Source organism: Ananas comosus, linkage group 24 (assembly GCF_001540865.1).
Source record: "Ananas comosus cultivar F153 linkage group 24, ASM154086v1, whole genome shotgun sequence".
Classification (NCBI taxonomy): domain Eukaryota; kingdom Viridiplantae; phylum Streptophyta; class Magnoliopsida; order Poales; family Bromeliaceae; genus Ananas; species Ananas comosus.
The window spans coordinates 1,673,922-1,690,904 of record NC_033644.1 but is presented as its reverse complement, the minus strand read 5'-3'; the positions used below and the strand labels follow the sequence as shown (position 1 = coordinate 1,690,904).

The following is a 16,983-nucleotide window of genomic DNA, read 5'->3' as shown; positions in this document are numbered from 1 at the left end:
ACTCTCTCTCTCTTTATATATATATATATATATATATATATATACAACAAAAATGGTCTATAGCGACACTTTTAACTGTAGGTACATATCAAAAAAGTGCTGCTAGCTAAAATTATCGACACTTTTAAAAAGTATTTCTATATGTGGGGTCGCTAGGTATATAGTGACAGTTAAAAAGTGTCGCTATAACCTAAAAGAATCATGCTAATTTACCAATACTTATTTAAGCATTTAGCAACAGTCGAAACTCTATCTCGTTGGCTGCGGTGGCGGAGGAGGACGACAGTAAAGACTATTCGTCTAGAATTTCAGTGGATTGAGTGAAGAGAGAAGAAAAGATGGTAATTGATTTTTCTTTTTTTTCTTTTCTGTTTGTAATCGGACCAAATGGACTGGATGTGGTGGGTTGAGTAGAGTAATTTTTTATTTTTGGTTGGATTGGGCTTTATATTTAGGCATTAGTAGACGTGTTTTTAAGTTTTAGTATAAATGGGACACTTACTTAAAAGTGTCCCAAATATGTGTCCCTATAACCTAATTCTGTTGTATGATATATATATATATATATATATATATATATATATATATATAGAGTGAGGCTACTATGCTATGAAGCACGGAGCCTTCTGTCTTCAGCTCTTCTTCATGTTGTGACTTCTGCGGAATTGCGATCGGCTCGATTAATATGATCAATAGATTATTGCGGTACCATTAGAAATAAGATTTTATTATTTTTCGAATATCATTTGCCTACGATCGCTCAAAATCAACAAATTTCAATGGCCGTAGTGAGCCGTTTGCAAGTTTAACGGTGTAGAAATATTCAAATCACGTGAAATTTTGATAGAAAATTCTTTATACTATATAAAACAAGATCAATATCTTTGATTTAAAATTTTAATGTCATATTATTACATTTTGTAAGATTTTTATTTTCAGCCGTTGATTTTGAGCCCCTTTGTTCACTAGGCAAATGATATCGTAAAATCATAAAATTTATTTTCTAGGTACTTCAAATACTCTAGATCAAGTTTAACGGAGCCGATCGACGATTCGAAAGTCGCAACATCGAAAACGAGCTAGAAGCACGGAAGGCTCTGTGCTTCCGATAGTATAGTAGCCTCACTCTATCTATATATATATATATATATATATATATATATATATATATATATAACGACTCTTCATTTGCCTATATATATTTTTAAAGCATATGGATATGCATATGATTTGAAGAACAGTTGATATGAAATATTGTGGCCTCATTCTACCTTTTCCAGCCCGAAAAAGTGCTTGGCCCAAAAACTCTCTCCGCATTCGTGGCAAGTGTTACCGAGGGCCTATTAATAACCCATGTACTTTGAGCGTTGTATATCTAGGCTTAATTTCTATATATATGGGATGATCATTTTACTCCTACAAAGTAACTCTTTTGTTATAGTGTATGTTAAATTGAGACTTAATTTTAGTGTTCTGAAATGAATTGCAAATTAATAAGAACGAAGATAGTAAAGGGACTACTGATTTTTTTTTTTTTTTGTTTTTGTTTTTGTTTTTGACATGTGGATCAATTACCACAGAAAACTACAAAGCTTAGAAAGGTGTTTGGATGAAATAGAATTAAGGATTTAAGTATCCATCGGTACATGCCATATTTACTGTATTGTACCGTGTCAATAAGATATTGACACGATACAACCCTCGTACTTATGGCACAGTTCAAAACTTTTTACTTTAAATTAGTAATTAATTTATCAATAAAATTTAAAAGATTTGATTAAAATACAGAATAAGCAATTATAAAATTTTGTTGCTAAAGAAAATAAATTTTCATATCATTATGTGTTGGTATACTTATATTTTTTGTGACCAGCATACATCGGTACGACCCGGCATGCACAGTACGATTCCATACCACGATACTTAAATTCTTGAATAGAATTACATAGTTTTGATGTTGTAATTCAGTATTTGGGAAGACTAAAGATTTGTTTGAAATTGCGAAAAAATTACGTTATGTGTGGTGAGAAAGTACAATAGAAAATTATTCTTGTTGTATAGTTATAATATATATTTTCTATAGTTTCAACAAAAAAATCAAAAAAGTATATTTCAATATGTTTTGGCCTAGGCCAATTTGCATAAAAAATCCACTAGTTTTGCGCTTTTGCAAAAGTGGGCCACTTTTTTCGATTTTGCATATTCAAATCGGATTTTCAGCAAACTGACCAAAATATCCTTATTATTTTTTCTCTCTCCTCTTTTTCTCTCTTTTTTTTTTTTTTTCTCTCGTTCATTTTTTTTTTCTCTCGCTGAAGAGGCAGCGGAGGCAGAGGCGGAAGCGGAAACTGCTCGCCTTGCCTCTCACCTTCATGCTCTCGCTCTCGCCCTCGCCCTCGCCCTCGCCCGCGCACCTCACACCTTCCTCGCTTCCGACCACGCTGAGGCCGCGCTGCAACTCTTTTTTTTTCCTCTCTGACTGTCTTCCACCATCTCCGACGACGACACCTCTCTTGCCCTTCCCCGCCCTTCTCGTCCTCTCCCTTTCCCTCTTCCTCTGGCGCCTTCGACGACGACGCATCTTCGCCGACGCCGACACTGTGGAGGTCGCTGCGGCACTGCAGCCTCGGAGCAGGGGGTTCTTAGCGGCATTGTCGCTGGTGCTGCCAGAAACAGGTGACAAAAAAAAATATAGAAGAAGCAAGAAAAAAAAAATAAAGATAAAAAATTATAGAAAAAGAAAGATGAAGATGAAATTGCACCGTTAAAATAAAATTGCACTGTTTTAAAAGAACGTTACATTATTAATATATAAACTGCAGCTTTAAAATGAAAATTAAACTCTTTAAACAAAAATTACACTCTTTGAGAGATATTTATACTGTTTTTTCTCTTATTGCACTATTTTAGATGTAAACTGCATCCATTAAGATGAAAGTTACACTCTTTAAACGGAAGTTGCACTTTTTGAGAGATATTTACACTGTTTCTCCTCTTCTTGCATCCTTTGAGATGTAAACTGTATCCGTTTAAGAGATATTTATACTGCTTCTCTTATTGTATTGTTTCTCCTCTTATTGCACTATTTCTTCTCTTGTTACATTATTTCTCCTCTTAAAGGGTGCAGTTTAAAAGAAAAAATAGTATAACAAGAGAAGAAATAGTGCAACAAGAGGAGAAACAATTCAACAAGAGGAGAAGCAGTATAAATATATCTTAAAAGGGTGCAGTTTACATCTCAAAGAGTGCAACAAGAGAAGAAACAGTGTAAATATCTCTCAAAGCGTGAAATTTTTTTTTAAACAGTGTAACTTTCATCTTAATGAATGTAGTTTGCATTTAAAAGAGTGCAATAAGAGGAGAAACAGGTAATTATCTCCCAAAGAGTGTAATTTTCGTGTAAAGAGTGTAATTTTTATTTTAAAGCTGTAGTTTACATCTTAAGTAGTATAACTTATGTCCATAATAGTGCAACGTTCTTTTAAAACAGTACAATTTTATTTTAATAGTGCAATTTCATCTTCATCTTTCTTTTTCTATAATTTTTTATCTTTATTTTTTTTTTTTTTTTTTTTTTTTTTGCTTCTTCTATAATTTTTTTTGATGACCCCTCTCTGCCAACAGCCACGGCGCCGGCGACGACGCCGCTAAGGACCCCTCGCTCCGAGGCTGCAGCGCCGCAGCGACCTCGATCCACGGTGTCGGCGTCAGCGAAATGCGTCGTCGTCGGAGGCGGTAGGGGAGGAAGGAGAAGGAAAGGACAAGAATGGCGGGGAAGGGCGAGAGAGGCATCGTTGTCGGAGACGGTGGAGGAGAGTCGGAGAGGAAAAAAAAAAAAAAGAGTCGCGGCGTGACCTCGGTGGGGTCGGAGGCAAGGAAGATGGGGGGTGCGCGGGTGAAGGCAAGGGTGAGGGCGAGAGCATGAGGGTGAGAGGCGAGACGGGCCATTTCCACCTCCGCCTTTGCCTCTGCTGCTTTCTTCAGCGAGAGAAAAAAATAAACGATTGAAAAGAAGAGGAGAGAAAAAGAGGAGAGAGAAAAAGTAACAAGGGTATTTTGGTCAGTTTGTTGAAAATTCGGACCGAATCTGCAAAAAAGAAGAAGGTGGCCTACTTTTGCAAAAGCCCAAAATTAGTGAATTTTTATGCAAATTGGCCTTTGGCCTATCTCAATACTATATAGAAGTAAATCATAAAAGAATCCAAATGGGGAATACCTCACAAGCTGATCCAAAACAAGAATAATCAAATAGCAACATTTTGCACACATAATACCAAGTAGTAGTCATTGTTTAGTGATTATATATATATATATATAGAGAGAGAGAGAGAGAGAGAGAGAGAGAGAGAGAGAGAGAGAGAGAGAGAGTAGGACTACTGTGCTATTAGGAGCACAGCAGTCCTTGTGCTTCTAACTTTCTAACCACCTTGATGGGTGGTTAGAATGAAAGAAAGAAGAGATATTGAATAGAAATTGAAGGAGAAGAGAATTGAAGCATCCAATTTCTCCCTAATATTTCTTTCCTCTTTTATTCTAATCATCCATCAAACTTGATGGGTGGTTAGAAATATAGGAGCACAAGGGCTGCTGTGCTCCTAATAGCACAGTAGCCCTACTATATATATATTACTATATATTATCTATTAGAGAGAGAGAGAGAGAGAGAGAGAGAGAATTGCGCTATTATATTTTTAAAGTCATTGGTGCTCGTAGGTTTGTAGCCTTTGGATAAAGAGGTGTGCAGTGGTCCCCTAGGGTTGAGTGGGTGGTTGGTTGAATAGTATAATCTAACGGATGAAAATGATTAACGGGATAAATCTGGCTAATGGTGAAAAAATTACAAGCACCAAGTGCTTAATGGTTTTACAAGCACCATAGCTCTGTCTCTCTCTCTCTTTATATATATATATTCGGCTACTATTTTCTTAAGATGATAGAAGTCTTTATCCTACCACGTCATTTTGGATGATCGAAACTTCAAATTGATAATCGGCACCATTGAAATTGATCTACACTATTAGAAATGTTTAGAACTGAATTTTGTAATTTTAAAAATCATTATTAAGTCCAAAAAGTCGAAACATGAACGGTCAAAAACAAATGACCTTCTGAAAATAGTGATTAGACTTTTTCAATTTACAATCGGAGTTATTAAATATTATCCAAATAGTATAAAGAATTTTCTATCAAAAATTCAACTTGTTTAGATTACTCTAAATCGTTAAACAAACAAACGATTCATATAGGCCGTCAAAAACTATTAATTTTGCAATCCTTTGATCAATATGTAAATAAATTTTAAAATTTATAAAATTTAGTTCCTAGATAATTCAAATACTCTAGATCAATTTCAACGATTCTGATCATCGATTCGGAATCTCTATCATGAAAAACGATTTAATAGGACGAAGGTCCCTATCCTCCTAAAAGAATGGCAGCTGGATTCTCTCTCTCTTTCTCTATATATAAAACTAGGCTAGAATCTATCTATAAACCTAAATGAAAGCACAATAATTCTTGCCACGTGGCAAGTCACCCTTCATCCCTTCATTCTCATAAATAAATAAATAAATAAATGAAACCACTTCCTCTATCTAAATATCAAATTAACAAAATAATTAACTCTCTCTATTTACCTGCTACTTGAGTTTATTGCTAATAAATTCATTCCGTTTAATATGGATGATGTAGATTCGTTGAACCACTAAGCAATAGTGACATTAAATATCATATAACACCTTATTTAATCCTATCCAAATCGTAAATCTAGAAACCCATCCAAAAGGCCCAACCCTTTGCCTTCCCTTCGCATGTAACGTCTAATTAATGTATTCACCCATTTTAACCCTAATATAATCGTAAACCATAAAAACTAACGCAAAAGCCTCATTCTCTCCTATGCATGTCATGAAAATGAAACCCTATTTTGTTTCTTATAATAAATAACAACCTCCTTCATTTAGTAAGAGGTGTGGGATCTATTTACTTTTTTTTTTTCTTTTTTTTAAAATTCCTAATTTTGATGTATTATCCTCTTCTCATTTAGCCTGAGGCGTGGGCGATGCTTCAGGTCATAGCGGTGGCGGAGGCGGTGAATGTGATGGCAGTAGAGACTAAGACGGCTGCGGAAGAAAGGGTGGGCAATGACAGTGGAGATCGAGGCGGCAGTAAAAGCAATGGCAAGCCTCGCCCTCTTAAAGACCAATATTAAGTGAGAGTTTCTCTATCTTTTCTTTTTTTTCTCTCTCTTCTTATTTTTCATTTTTTTAATCTATTTTTAACCTATTTTACAGTATTTTTTGGAATTATTTGATAGTTTCTGTTTAAGATGAGTTGGATTGGATTAAAAATCTAATACTCTTATAATACCTGCCCGCCGTCTCGCGCGGGTAACTACACTAGTACTATTAATAGCACAAAGTCATTGGTGCTATTAAGTTTTCAACACTTGAATAAAGCGATGTGTGGTTAGGATGATACTGGTTCCTAAGGGTTGATTGGGTGGTTGGTTGAATAGTATGATCTAATTAACGGATGGAAATGATCAAAGAGATGGATCTAACGGCAGAAAACTTGATAGCACCAAATGTCTAGTGCTATTGATAGCATTATAGCCAAACTCTCTATCTCTCTCTCTATATATAGAATTGAGCTAGAATACTTTCTAAAAGCACCAAGGGGTTTATACTTAGGTTTGAAACCCATGGATGGAGGTGTTGTAGGATTTGGATGATAGTAGCCAATTTGAGTTTAATGGTGGTAGGAAAAATAGTATTTGATTCAAAGACAACTAATAGTTAAGGGGTAAATCTAAGAATTAGAAATCTAAAAGCACTAATGAATGTGTACTTTTACTTTTATATATATATAGAGTTGAGCTGGAATGCTATCGGTAGCAAACCGGCTCCGTTGCCACTCATTTGTTTTTAATGATAGAGCCTTTAAATCGACGATCGGCACCGTTGAACATGATCTATACCACTTAGGACCTGTTTGACCTAACTTCTAAAAATGTGATTTCTGAAAAAGTGATTTTGGATTGGAGAAGTGATTTTGGTTAAAAGCTGTAGAGCGTTTGGCGGAGTTTAGATAAAGTGATTTTTCTGAAGTGATTTTGAAAAGCTGTTTAGTAAATTTTTTTTGATATTTGCATAAATTAATATTTTTATTTAATTTTATTTTAAAATAATATAAAGTCTAAATTTAAATTTGAATTAAAATTAAAATTTTAAATTTCAAAATTGTACAAAATTTAAAATTTGATATTTTAATTTTAAAAATAATTTAAAATTCTAAAATTTTAAAATTTAAAATAATTATGAAATTTAAAATTTAAAAATATAAATGTGAGATCCCTGGTGTTTGACTGGAGGCTTATCGACAGCTCTGGAGAGTGTCGGGACAGGTCCGAGTCGCGTTGGCGTCAAATAGGCGCAAAACGGACTCCGTGCGACGCGAGGGCAGCATTCTGCGAGAGAATCTGCGAAACAGCAGGATTTTCTGCTCGCTGTACCGGTACAAGGGCAGGCTGTACCGGTACAACCATCGCAGGACTGCTTGTTGTACCGGTACAAGGGGTTGCTGTACCGGTACAGGATGCGCGCACTGAATTTAGCTGCTCTCGGGTTGGCTCTTGTACCGGTACAGGAGCCCGTGTACCGGTACAAGAGGGTAGGTAGAGGGCTAAATGTGTAATTTTATCCCTCGTTTGTATCACCCCTCACTCCCCTCTATATAGCTTCGTGTAGAGAGAGTGAGAGAGGTCTTCTAGCTGCTTTTATCCATCTCTCTAACTCCCTCATCCGGTTGAAGGCAAGAGGGAGCTCGGATTCGTCGCGACGTAGCGCCGCGAGCCGTTCGAGCATACTTCCGTCGTCGTGTTGCTGCGAGGAGGTCGGGCGAGTTTTTTTTCGCCATCTTTGATGTCGTGCCTGTTCAAGTACTGGTTGTCGTATTTTACCTGTGGGCATCCCTCCAAGTACTTCAATTTCTCATTTTCGGGCTCTGGGTGGCCACTGCTGCAGATTTCTTCGTCGACTGTCCGTATTTTGGTCGTTCTCCGACGTTGGAGCATCGGATTGCGACGAGACTGGCTTGTTGGATTCAGGACTTCGAGAGGAATCCACGAAGCCGCTTACTTGCTGGATTTGGTGAAGGCTAGCTTGGTTGAATCCATGTTGTACCTCACCGCTGAAATTTCAGATTGAATTGGTGAATTTGTTGCGTAGAGCTCGAGCTTAGGCGATTTCTGTACTCGGCGGGTTTCCGGTGATCCAGCAGGTTGCTCTACACCGGGGGAGTCCTTCGCTGCCAGGGATTAGCATTTTAGGTGGGTTACATCGGCTTTTACTCCTAAGTTCTTATTGGTCGACATGTATAGATCTTGATTTCGGTAATAATTTTAGCTCAAATTCATGGACTATATGTAGTATTGTGAAATCTGAATTTTGAGCATGTTTTATTTTAAATTAAGTAGTTATACATATTTGAACTGGAAATTGAATTAGAGGAAAACTTGCGATTTGGATCCGACCTGTCACTGTATAAACTGCCTAATTTAGCTCTAGAAGCCCGTTAGAAAAAGTGTACTGTCGCAGTATTGTCGAGCGAGTTATTCCAGGTGTGAATATATTTACATCGTGCTGGTCGCCGAGGTGGATTTTACCGCCGGTCGTTCAGGTTATTTCGGACTGTTGGGTGCCGTCAGAGTTGAACAGTGGACCGCGTATCGCCTTTGACTTGTCAGATGTGCGAGGGGACTTACCTGTTAGTGTTTAGACCGTTGAGAGTCGGTTTCTTGACTTTGCTTTCCAGAGCCTGTGTTAGCTCGACAAAGATACGCTGCATACTGTTGGTTAGCGCACACGAGTGCCACCGCGAGTCAGGCTTGTGTTTCGCGTTGGGGGTCGCTCATGCCATGGACTTGCTCTCCATGGACCAAGTTTAGAGTGGATAGAGCCGATAGTCGCAACGGGCAGGGACGGGTGTATTCACAGTCCCAGGGACGGTATGCTTACAGTCCCGATTTGGATTGGCGTCAGATTTGACATTTCTACAGTTGGTTAGTTGATAGAGCATGATAGTGTAGTGGATGATAGCGGTAGAGTGTTCAATTCCTGCTTTTGCTCTCTCCTTAGCTCTCTTCTATAGCGACTTAGTGGGGTACCGATGTCGTTATTGGCGGTACCCACTGAGGTTACTTATTTTTACAGTGTTTCACGCCCAGTTTTACTTATGTTTTGCAAAGCCACACGGTGCGCGGCTGCTGGATCTCTGGCGATCAGGATCGAGGCAAGGGCGTTGCGCAGCTAGAGCCCTACCCGACAGTCAGAGCTAAGAGGCTTTCCCCTACTGCAGGGTAGTTTTGTTTTGGAGTTTATGTACATAGTTGTTTAAACTCGCCAGTGAGCTTTGTATTTTGGGTTCTAGCTATGTATATGAAACTCAGATATTAGCTTTTTTTTTGAGAAGCTCTTGCTACTGTTTGTAGTATTGTATTTCTACAGGTACATTGACGCTTCGTATCAGGGCGAAATTCCTTGTATCAGGCGGATTTGTTGGCGTGCCCGAGGAATGAGACATCCGGCGGGGTGACAATAAATATAAATTTAAAATATAATTAATTATGAATTTAAAATATAAAATTTTAATATATAAAAATATAAATTAAATTAAAATTTATCAACTTTAAATTAGAATTTAATTTAAAATTTAAATCTAATTTAAAATTTAAAATTTAAAATATTAAATGTAAAAATATAAAAATTGATACATATAAAATATATAATATTATATATTAAAATATATATAAATTTTAAATTTCAAATTTAAATTTAGAATTAAATTTTTTAAATTCAAAATTTAAAATTTAAAATAGTTATGAAATTTAAAATTTAAGTTTAAATTTGAATATTTAAATTTAAAATTTAGAATTTGAATATTTAAATTTAAAATTTAAAATTTGAAATTTAAAATTTAAAATTTAAAAATTGAATATTTTAAATTTTAAATTTTAAATATTCAATTCTAAATTTTTGAAATCTTATAATTTGAAGATTAAAAATTATAATTTAAAATTTAAAAAATTTAAATTTTTACATTTAAATTTTAAAATCTAAAATGTCAAAATTTAAATTTTATCTTAAATTTGAAATTTGAAATTTTAAAATCTAAAATTTGAGATTTGAAATTTAAAATTAAAATTTAAAATTTGAAATTTGAAATCTATTTTTCAAAATATAAAATTTAAAAGTTAAAATTTAAGAATTGAAAAATGAATCTGAAATTTAAAAATTTAAATTAAATTTAAATTTAAATATTGAAATTAAAATAAAAATTAAAATTTGAAGTTTAAATCCAAAATCATAATCAGATTTCAAGACGCAGTTTTTTCTGCTTCTGATTTTGGGGCCTTCAAAATCAGTTTTCTGATTATGAAAAGCAGAATCAGGTTTTAAAAGTGAGTTGCCAAACGCTTTATTGAGCCGAAAATCACTTTTCAGCCAAAAGCGCTTTTTAAAAGCTAGGCCAAACACCCCCTTAAAGTATTTAGAAACCAAATTTCAAATCTTTTCGACATCATTGACCTAATGATCAAATGGTTTCAAAATTTGTAATTTTAATGATAGATATGAGACGTTTTCTCGTTTAACGGTGTAAAGCTATCCAAATCAATTGAACTTTGGTTAGCAAATTCTTTAAACTATTTATTATAAGATCTATACTCTTGATCTTGATTAGAAAATTTCTATCATCACTTTTTAGAGGATATTCATTTTCAGCCGTTCATTTTTACGCCCACTTGATGGACAAGAGAACAATATTGAAAAAGTGTGAAATTTGATTTCTAGGTACTTCAAGTGGTATAGATCATATTTAACGGTGCCGATCACCGATTTGGAGGCTCCATCATCGAAAACAAATGGGTGGCAACGGAGACCGTTTGCTACCGATTGTATTCCAGCTCAACTCTTGAGTTGAGCTGGAATACTATCGGTAGCAAACGGTCTCCGTTGCCACCCATTTGTTTTCGATGATGGAGCCTCCAAATAGACGATCAGCACCGTTGAATATCTAGAAATCAAATTTCATACTTCTTCGATATTATTTTTTTGTCCATCAAGTAGGCATAAAAATGAACGGCTGAAAATGAATATCCTCTAAAAAGTGATGATAGAAATTTTGTAATCATGATCGAGAGTATAAATCTTGTTCTAAATAGTTTAAAGAATTTTCTACCAAAATTCAATCGATTTGGATAGCTTTACACCGTTAAACGAGAAAATCCCTCTTATCAACCATTAAAATTACTAATTTTGAAACCTTTTGATCATTAGGTAAATGATGTCGAAAAGATTTGAAATTTAATTTCTAGATACTTCAAGTGATATAGATCATGTTCAATGGTGCCGATCGTCAATTTGAAAGCTCCATCATCGAAAGCAACGGAGCACGTTTGCTACCCATAGCATTCTAGCTCAACTCTCTCTCTCTCTCTCTCTCTCTCTCTCTCTCTCTCTATATATATATATATATATATATATATATATATATATATATATATATATATATATAGTCCGGCGTGCTATTAATAGCACGAAGCAATTGATACTACCAAGTTTTCCGCTTAGATCTACCCTTTTGATCATTTTCACCCGTTAGATTATACTATTCAACCAACCACCCACTCAACCCTAGGGGGCCCACATCATCCTAACCACACATCTCTTAATCCAATGGCCAAAAATTTGATAGCACAAATGACTTGGTGTAACGACTGAGATTTTGACAGTGTAACTAAACTCTCTGTTGACGATATTTATGTGTGTAATTTAATTACATAAGTACTCGTCAAGTTTCAGGAGAAAATGAGCTAGAATGGAGAAGTTACGCAATTATTAGTTTTCACTTAAGTGAATAGTAACTCCGGTTTTCCGAAGAAGCCACGGAGTAGAGTTGGCTTTCGGCGCGTATCGGACTCCATTCATAGTGATCCAATAGCTCGTTTTGATTGGCTCAACTATTCTGGAACCAATGGCACTGACGGATTTTGGATTTGACGCACGGTTTTCGAGAAAAAGGAGTTTTAACAAAAAGAGGGTTTCCGCTCTTTGCTATTCGTGCATTTTAAAACTCCTCGTGCTTTGTACAAGTGATCTGGAGATGGGTGAGAGATGTTTCAAGTACCTACTGGTGGCAGGGAATTCAAATACGAGTTTGAATTAAAGGATTTCGGGTTTCCACCAAGGCCTATGTATGATATATAGGTTAGTTGGAGAGAGGTCAGATTTTGTCGCAAATCGGCAAGCAAATCGGATGAAACGAAATCGTAGTTTCGATGTCCCCGTCGTGCTGAACGCGATGGCACTGTCAGATCGAAAATCCGACGGATGGATTTTCGGGAAACGCGAAATGTTCACTGAGGGGTCGAAGGTGGCAAATCGGAAACTTCGCAAAAGTCATTGTATTTTATGTACCGAATCGCTTGAGATCGAGCGTGGTGGTGCGTATGCGCAAGTTACGCGCAATGGCAGGGACTAAATTATAAAAATAGGGCTGAGGTGGGTTTTTCTGTAATTGTACATATATCATAGAGTTAGGTCACCATGAAACCCTAACCCTGGGTCCCCTCCTCTTCCTTAACCGCCTCCCTCACGTTCCCCTGCTCTCCCCGCGCGCGCTCCGGCCACCAGAGCACGCCGCCGGCCGCCGGAGCTGGCTGCTCCTCCACCTCTCCATTGTTCCTTGCTTCACCACCCTTCACCCCCCACTTGTGCTGCTACCAGGGTGAACCCACACCCTCGGACTCCACCCTCTGGCCGAGACCATTCTCCAACATCATCGCCGCCGGCCGCCGCCGTCCCGGCCGCCCCCGAGCGCCGCCACCACCACCCTGGCCAGTTGCGGCCAGATCTGAGCAGATCTGGCCGAGGTGGTGGGATCTCCTCCTCCTCGCCCTGCTGCCGCTCAGGATTGGAAGCGCCACCCTCCTGGAACTCCCCGGCGCCGTCCCCGCCGGCGCCGCCCCTGCTCCCAGCGGCCACCCTCGGTCAACCCAAACCGAGCACGGTGGGCTCGAGGCCCGCGCGCCGCCGCCTCTCCAGATCGACTGCGCCGCCTTCCCTCGGCCTCCGGCGAACCACCGCCGTCGCCCATGTGCACCCCCGACCTCCCCCGGCCGCCAGCGCCGCCGTCTTGTTCGGCTCAGCCCGGTTGGGCTTTGTGTAGACCGAGCCACATCCAGCACCGGCGCCGCCGCCGTCCGGCGTGAGCACCGGCTCCGCCTGGCCGGCCGCACCCGTCCACCGCCGGCTAACCCGCCGCCGGAGCTCCCTGTCAACCGTGGTGAGCCCATGCTCTCCTCGGGTTGTGCAACTAGCGCATCGTTGCCCGCCGTCATCGCCGCCTCCCGTCGCCTGTTGACGCGAGCCCTGGCCTCCTCTGACCTGGAGCACCTTCCCTTGGCCGGCCTGCCCGCCGTCCGGCCGCCGCCGGCCACCCCGAGCCCTGCCTAGCTCCGGTAAGCTTGTATTGCAATTATTGTGCACTGTTTGGGGTTGTGTATACTGTTCCGGCGACCCGAGGCTGTTCCGATGCCTCCAGAAGTGAGCACGGTGATCATTTGTCAGTGCTGATCACAGTGCTCACCTCAATTAGGGTCAGCGAGACCCTGGTTAGCGAGATAAGCATGCTTTTCATACTGTGCGCGCTATTCGCAGACTTTCGCGTCACCCCCGCGCTCTCTACAGTGGCCAAAATTGCTCCGAAAGGTAAGCACGGCCTCCGGCACGTCGAAACCTGTCAGTGGGTATCTTGGCTTGGCTGATTGACCTCTGGTTTGCATGGACGGACCATAAAAGCGCCGAAATCGCATGAAATAATGCGATTTTGGGTATTCGGAAGGGCTTTTATGCAACTTTGTTCGTCGCGGCTGCTGTCGGCAGCATGGATGAGTTGTGGGTGACCTCTGGACTGATTGTCCAAGGCCCCGGACCTTTGCGAAGATCGAAAATGCATTCCGGTGCGTTTGTCGGCAAAATCCGCCGACGGAACATGGTTTTGGTTCGGAATTATTCCGACGGTGCTTCGTGAGCTATTGTGTAGTCGCTGAGCCTTGTTGGCTGGTCACTCGCGTCATTTCGAGAGTTCAGAAATGACGGGTGAGCGACGGTGGATTCCGGTGTCGAAATAAACACCTCCGGAAATCCGGATCGGAACGATTACCCGACGATAATCGTTTTGGAGTGAGTTAAGGTCTCTGCTGCCAAGTCACATGTAATTTGTATTTAGTGGCAGCGGGTGACTCGTATCTTGAGTCGGTACATTTCGGGACAGTTCGTGGGTCTCGATGAGTTCCGGTGCGATTTTCGGGACTTCCGGCGAGTTACGGTAGTCGGTTTTGGGAAAGTGATCTCCGTGGGTTTGTTAGCGGGATTACGATGTAGTATTTCTTAGTTGTGGATTAGACACTAATCCAGAGGACCTTCCTTAGGTCCTGTTGACGTTCTTTTGCAGTCAGGAGACAGGCGCGACAGTTGTACATGTGGATACTTCGATCCGACGTCGGTACAGTGGTGCACGTTCGGTGATGGTTTCTTACCCTTGCCCTCTTACTATTATCTGTGTGCATATACATATTGAGCCTTGCACCTGCTTTTATATCTGCATTCCTCTACTCAGTTAGTTCCATGTTGATATCATGCTTAGGAGTAGAGTTGACTTATATGTTCACTATATCTGTTATTTGGTTGGGCGGTTCCCCTATTTTGATATTTATGACCTATTCGGTTGAGTTGCTACAGTTCTATCTTGACATACGTAGCCTACTAGTTGCTGATGGCCTATACGGTCGGTGTGCCCTGAGGGGCTGGATTGTCGGCTAGTTGCCGATGGAAGATCTTTGAGCATACTACATTGATCGCTACTAGGTACCTTCAACGAACACTCAGCGTCTGATCCACCGCAAAGGGTGTTGTTTTTCGGAAACAGTGGTTGGATTGCCAACAGCGGAGCCCAAGACGCTTTATTGCGAGGGTATATGCTTCTGCCAGTGGCCCAGCGACTTCATTGCGAGCGGTCAGGTACAGGTTGAGTAAGTAGTGGCCATGGGCCTGAGGTCTCTCAGACCAATAGGGCAGCGAGATTGGGTACTTTTGAAGTTATTCAGTCAAGTTGACGCATGCATATAGTAGCTGTATGTTATTCCAGTACGTCCTTATCTTGTTTATTGTATGGCTAACTATTTTAATTTACCTGCATCCTATACTTGTCAGCTCTACATACCTGCTTTCGTTTATTATTTAATACTAATATTCCCACTGACACCGTGTTGTTGTATAGCTCTTCCTGTCCGGTGAGTACTCCTCGCCTATCTCGCTTGCGTACCACTTGGGCAGGGAGAACATGTTTAATATGTTCTCCACCTCCCCCACTATTTTTTCAGGGTATCGCGAACGGTGAGGGTTGAGACGAGACGTGAGATACATACGGTCGATAGAGCTCCGACCCAGATTATTTCGTTTAATTATTATGCACCTATTATTTCGTTGATTGTATATGTTTAGTATGGTTTATGTGGTTCGGTATTTCATTAGCGTTAAATAAAAGAAGTCTGGATTTTGTAAAATAAAAGATTTTCTACCCTCGTGGATAAGCGTTTTTTTAAAAACGATAAACTTCCCGTGTTAGGGAACACGTTTCAAAAAGTTTTTCTGTGATTTTGTATCTTAGTAATTCAAAACCTATCTTCTGTGGTTGATGAAACATTTAAACTGATAGTGTATTTATGCATAAATGTGAATCTGTGGTGAATGTGTATGAATATAATATAACGGCTTGTTATTTGTATTTCATTTGTTGTGGTTAGTGCCTGGAACCTTCTTGTACTTGTGCGACGCCCGTGCAAATACAGGGTGAGACTCTGTCCGGTGAATAGTGGATTTCCTGTAGTTCTGCGCGGATCTGGCATACTCTCTGGGTCAATTTTTCAAGAAAAAAAATTTCTGCGCTTTTCCGCTTTATTTTAGACTAAAAGGGACCCCGGGAGCGTGACACTTCGATGGCTATTCCATAAGCATAGCATAGTAGCCTAGGTCTACTATATTAATATATATAATATATATATATATATATAATATAATATATTTAATATATATATATATATTATATGTAGCTAATTATATATTAATAGCACCAAGTCGATCATGTCAGTAGATCTACACGCACCTCAGGGTGAGTGCGGTGGTTGTTGAATATAATCTAACGGTGTGAAAATTGATTCAAAAGGTAGACTCTAAGACGGTGGAAAACTTGTAGCACCAAGTGCTTCGTGTATTAATAGCATAATAGGCCGAACTATGAATATATATAATAATATATACAATATAATGAGAGAGAGAGAGAGAGAGAGAGAGTTGAGCTAGAATACTATCGATAGCAAATGGGCTCCGTTGCCATTCATTTGTTTTCGATGATAGAGCCTCAAAATCGACGATCGGCACCGTTGAACATGAACTATACCACTTGAAGTATTTAGAAATCAAATTTCAAATTTTTTCGATATCATTTGCCTAATGATTAAAGGGTTCCAAAATTTATAATTTTAATAGTCGATATGAAGTTTTTTTCGTTTAACGGCGTAAAGATATCCAAATCAATTGAATTTTTGTTAGAAAATTCTTTAAACTATTTAAAACAAGATCTATACTCTTAATCTTGATTACAAGACTCCTATCATCATTTTTTAAAGAATATTCATTTTCAGCCGTTCATTTTTGTGTCCACTCGATGGATAAGAGAACAATATCGGAAATGTATGAAATTTGATTTTTAAACACTTTAAGTGGTATAGATTATTTTCAACGGTGCCGATCATCAATTTGGAGACTCCATCATCGAAAATAAATGGGTGGCAACAGAGTTCGTTTGCTATCGATAATATTTTAGCTCAACTCTCTCTCTCTCTCTCTCTCGCTCTCTCTCTCT

General features: G+C 39.0%; 1 protein-coding gene across 1 annotated transcript in view; it reads left to right on the top strand.

Moving 5' to 3' along the window:
- Nucleotides 1–6,211, top strand: part of LOC109728510 (phospholipase A(1) DAD1, chloroplastic-like) — a 7,932-nt gene extending 1,721 nt beyond the window's left edge. Inside the window, exons 2-3 of the mRNA XM_020258923.1 lie at nucleotides 2,319–2,446; nucleotides 6,047–6,211. Coding sequence (XP_020114512.1) covers nucleotides 2,319–2,446; nucleotides 6,047–6,211 — 293 coding nt within the window. The remainder of the gene's footprint in view (nucleotides 1–2,318; nucleotides 2,447–6,046) is intronic.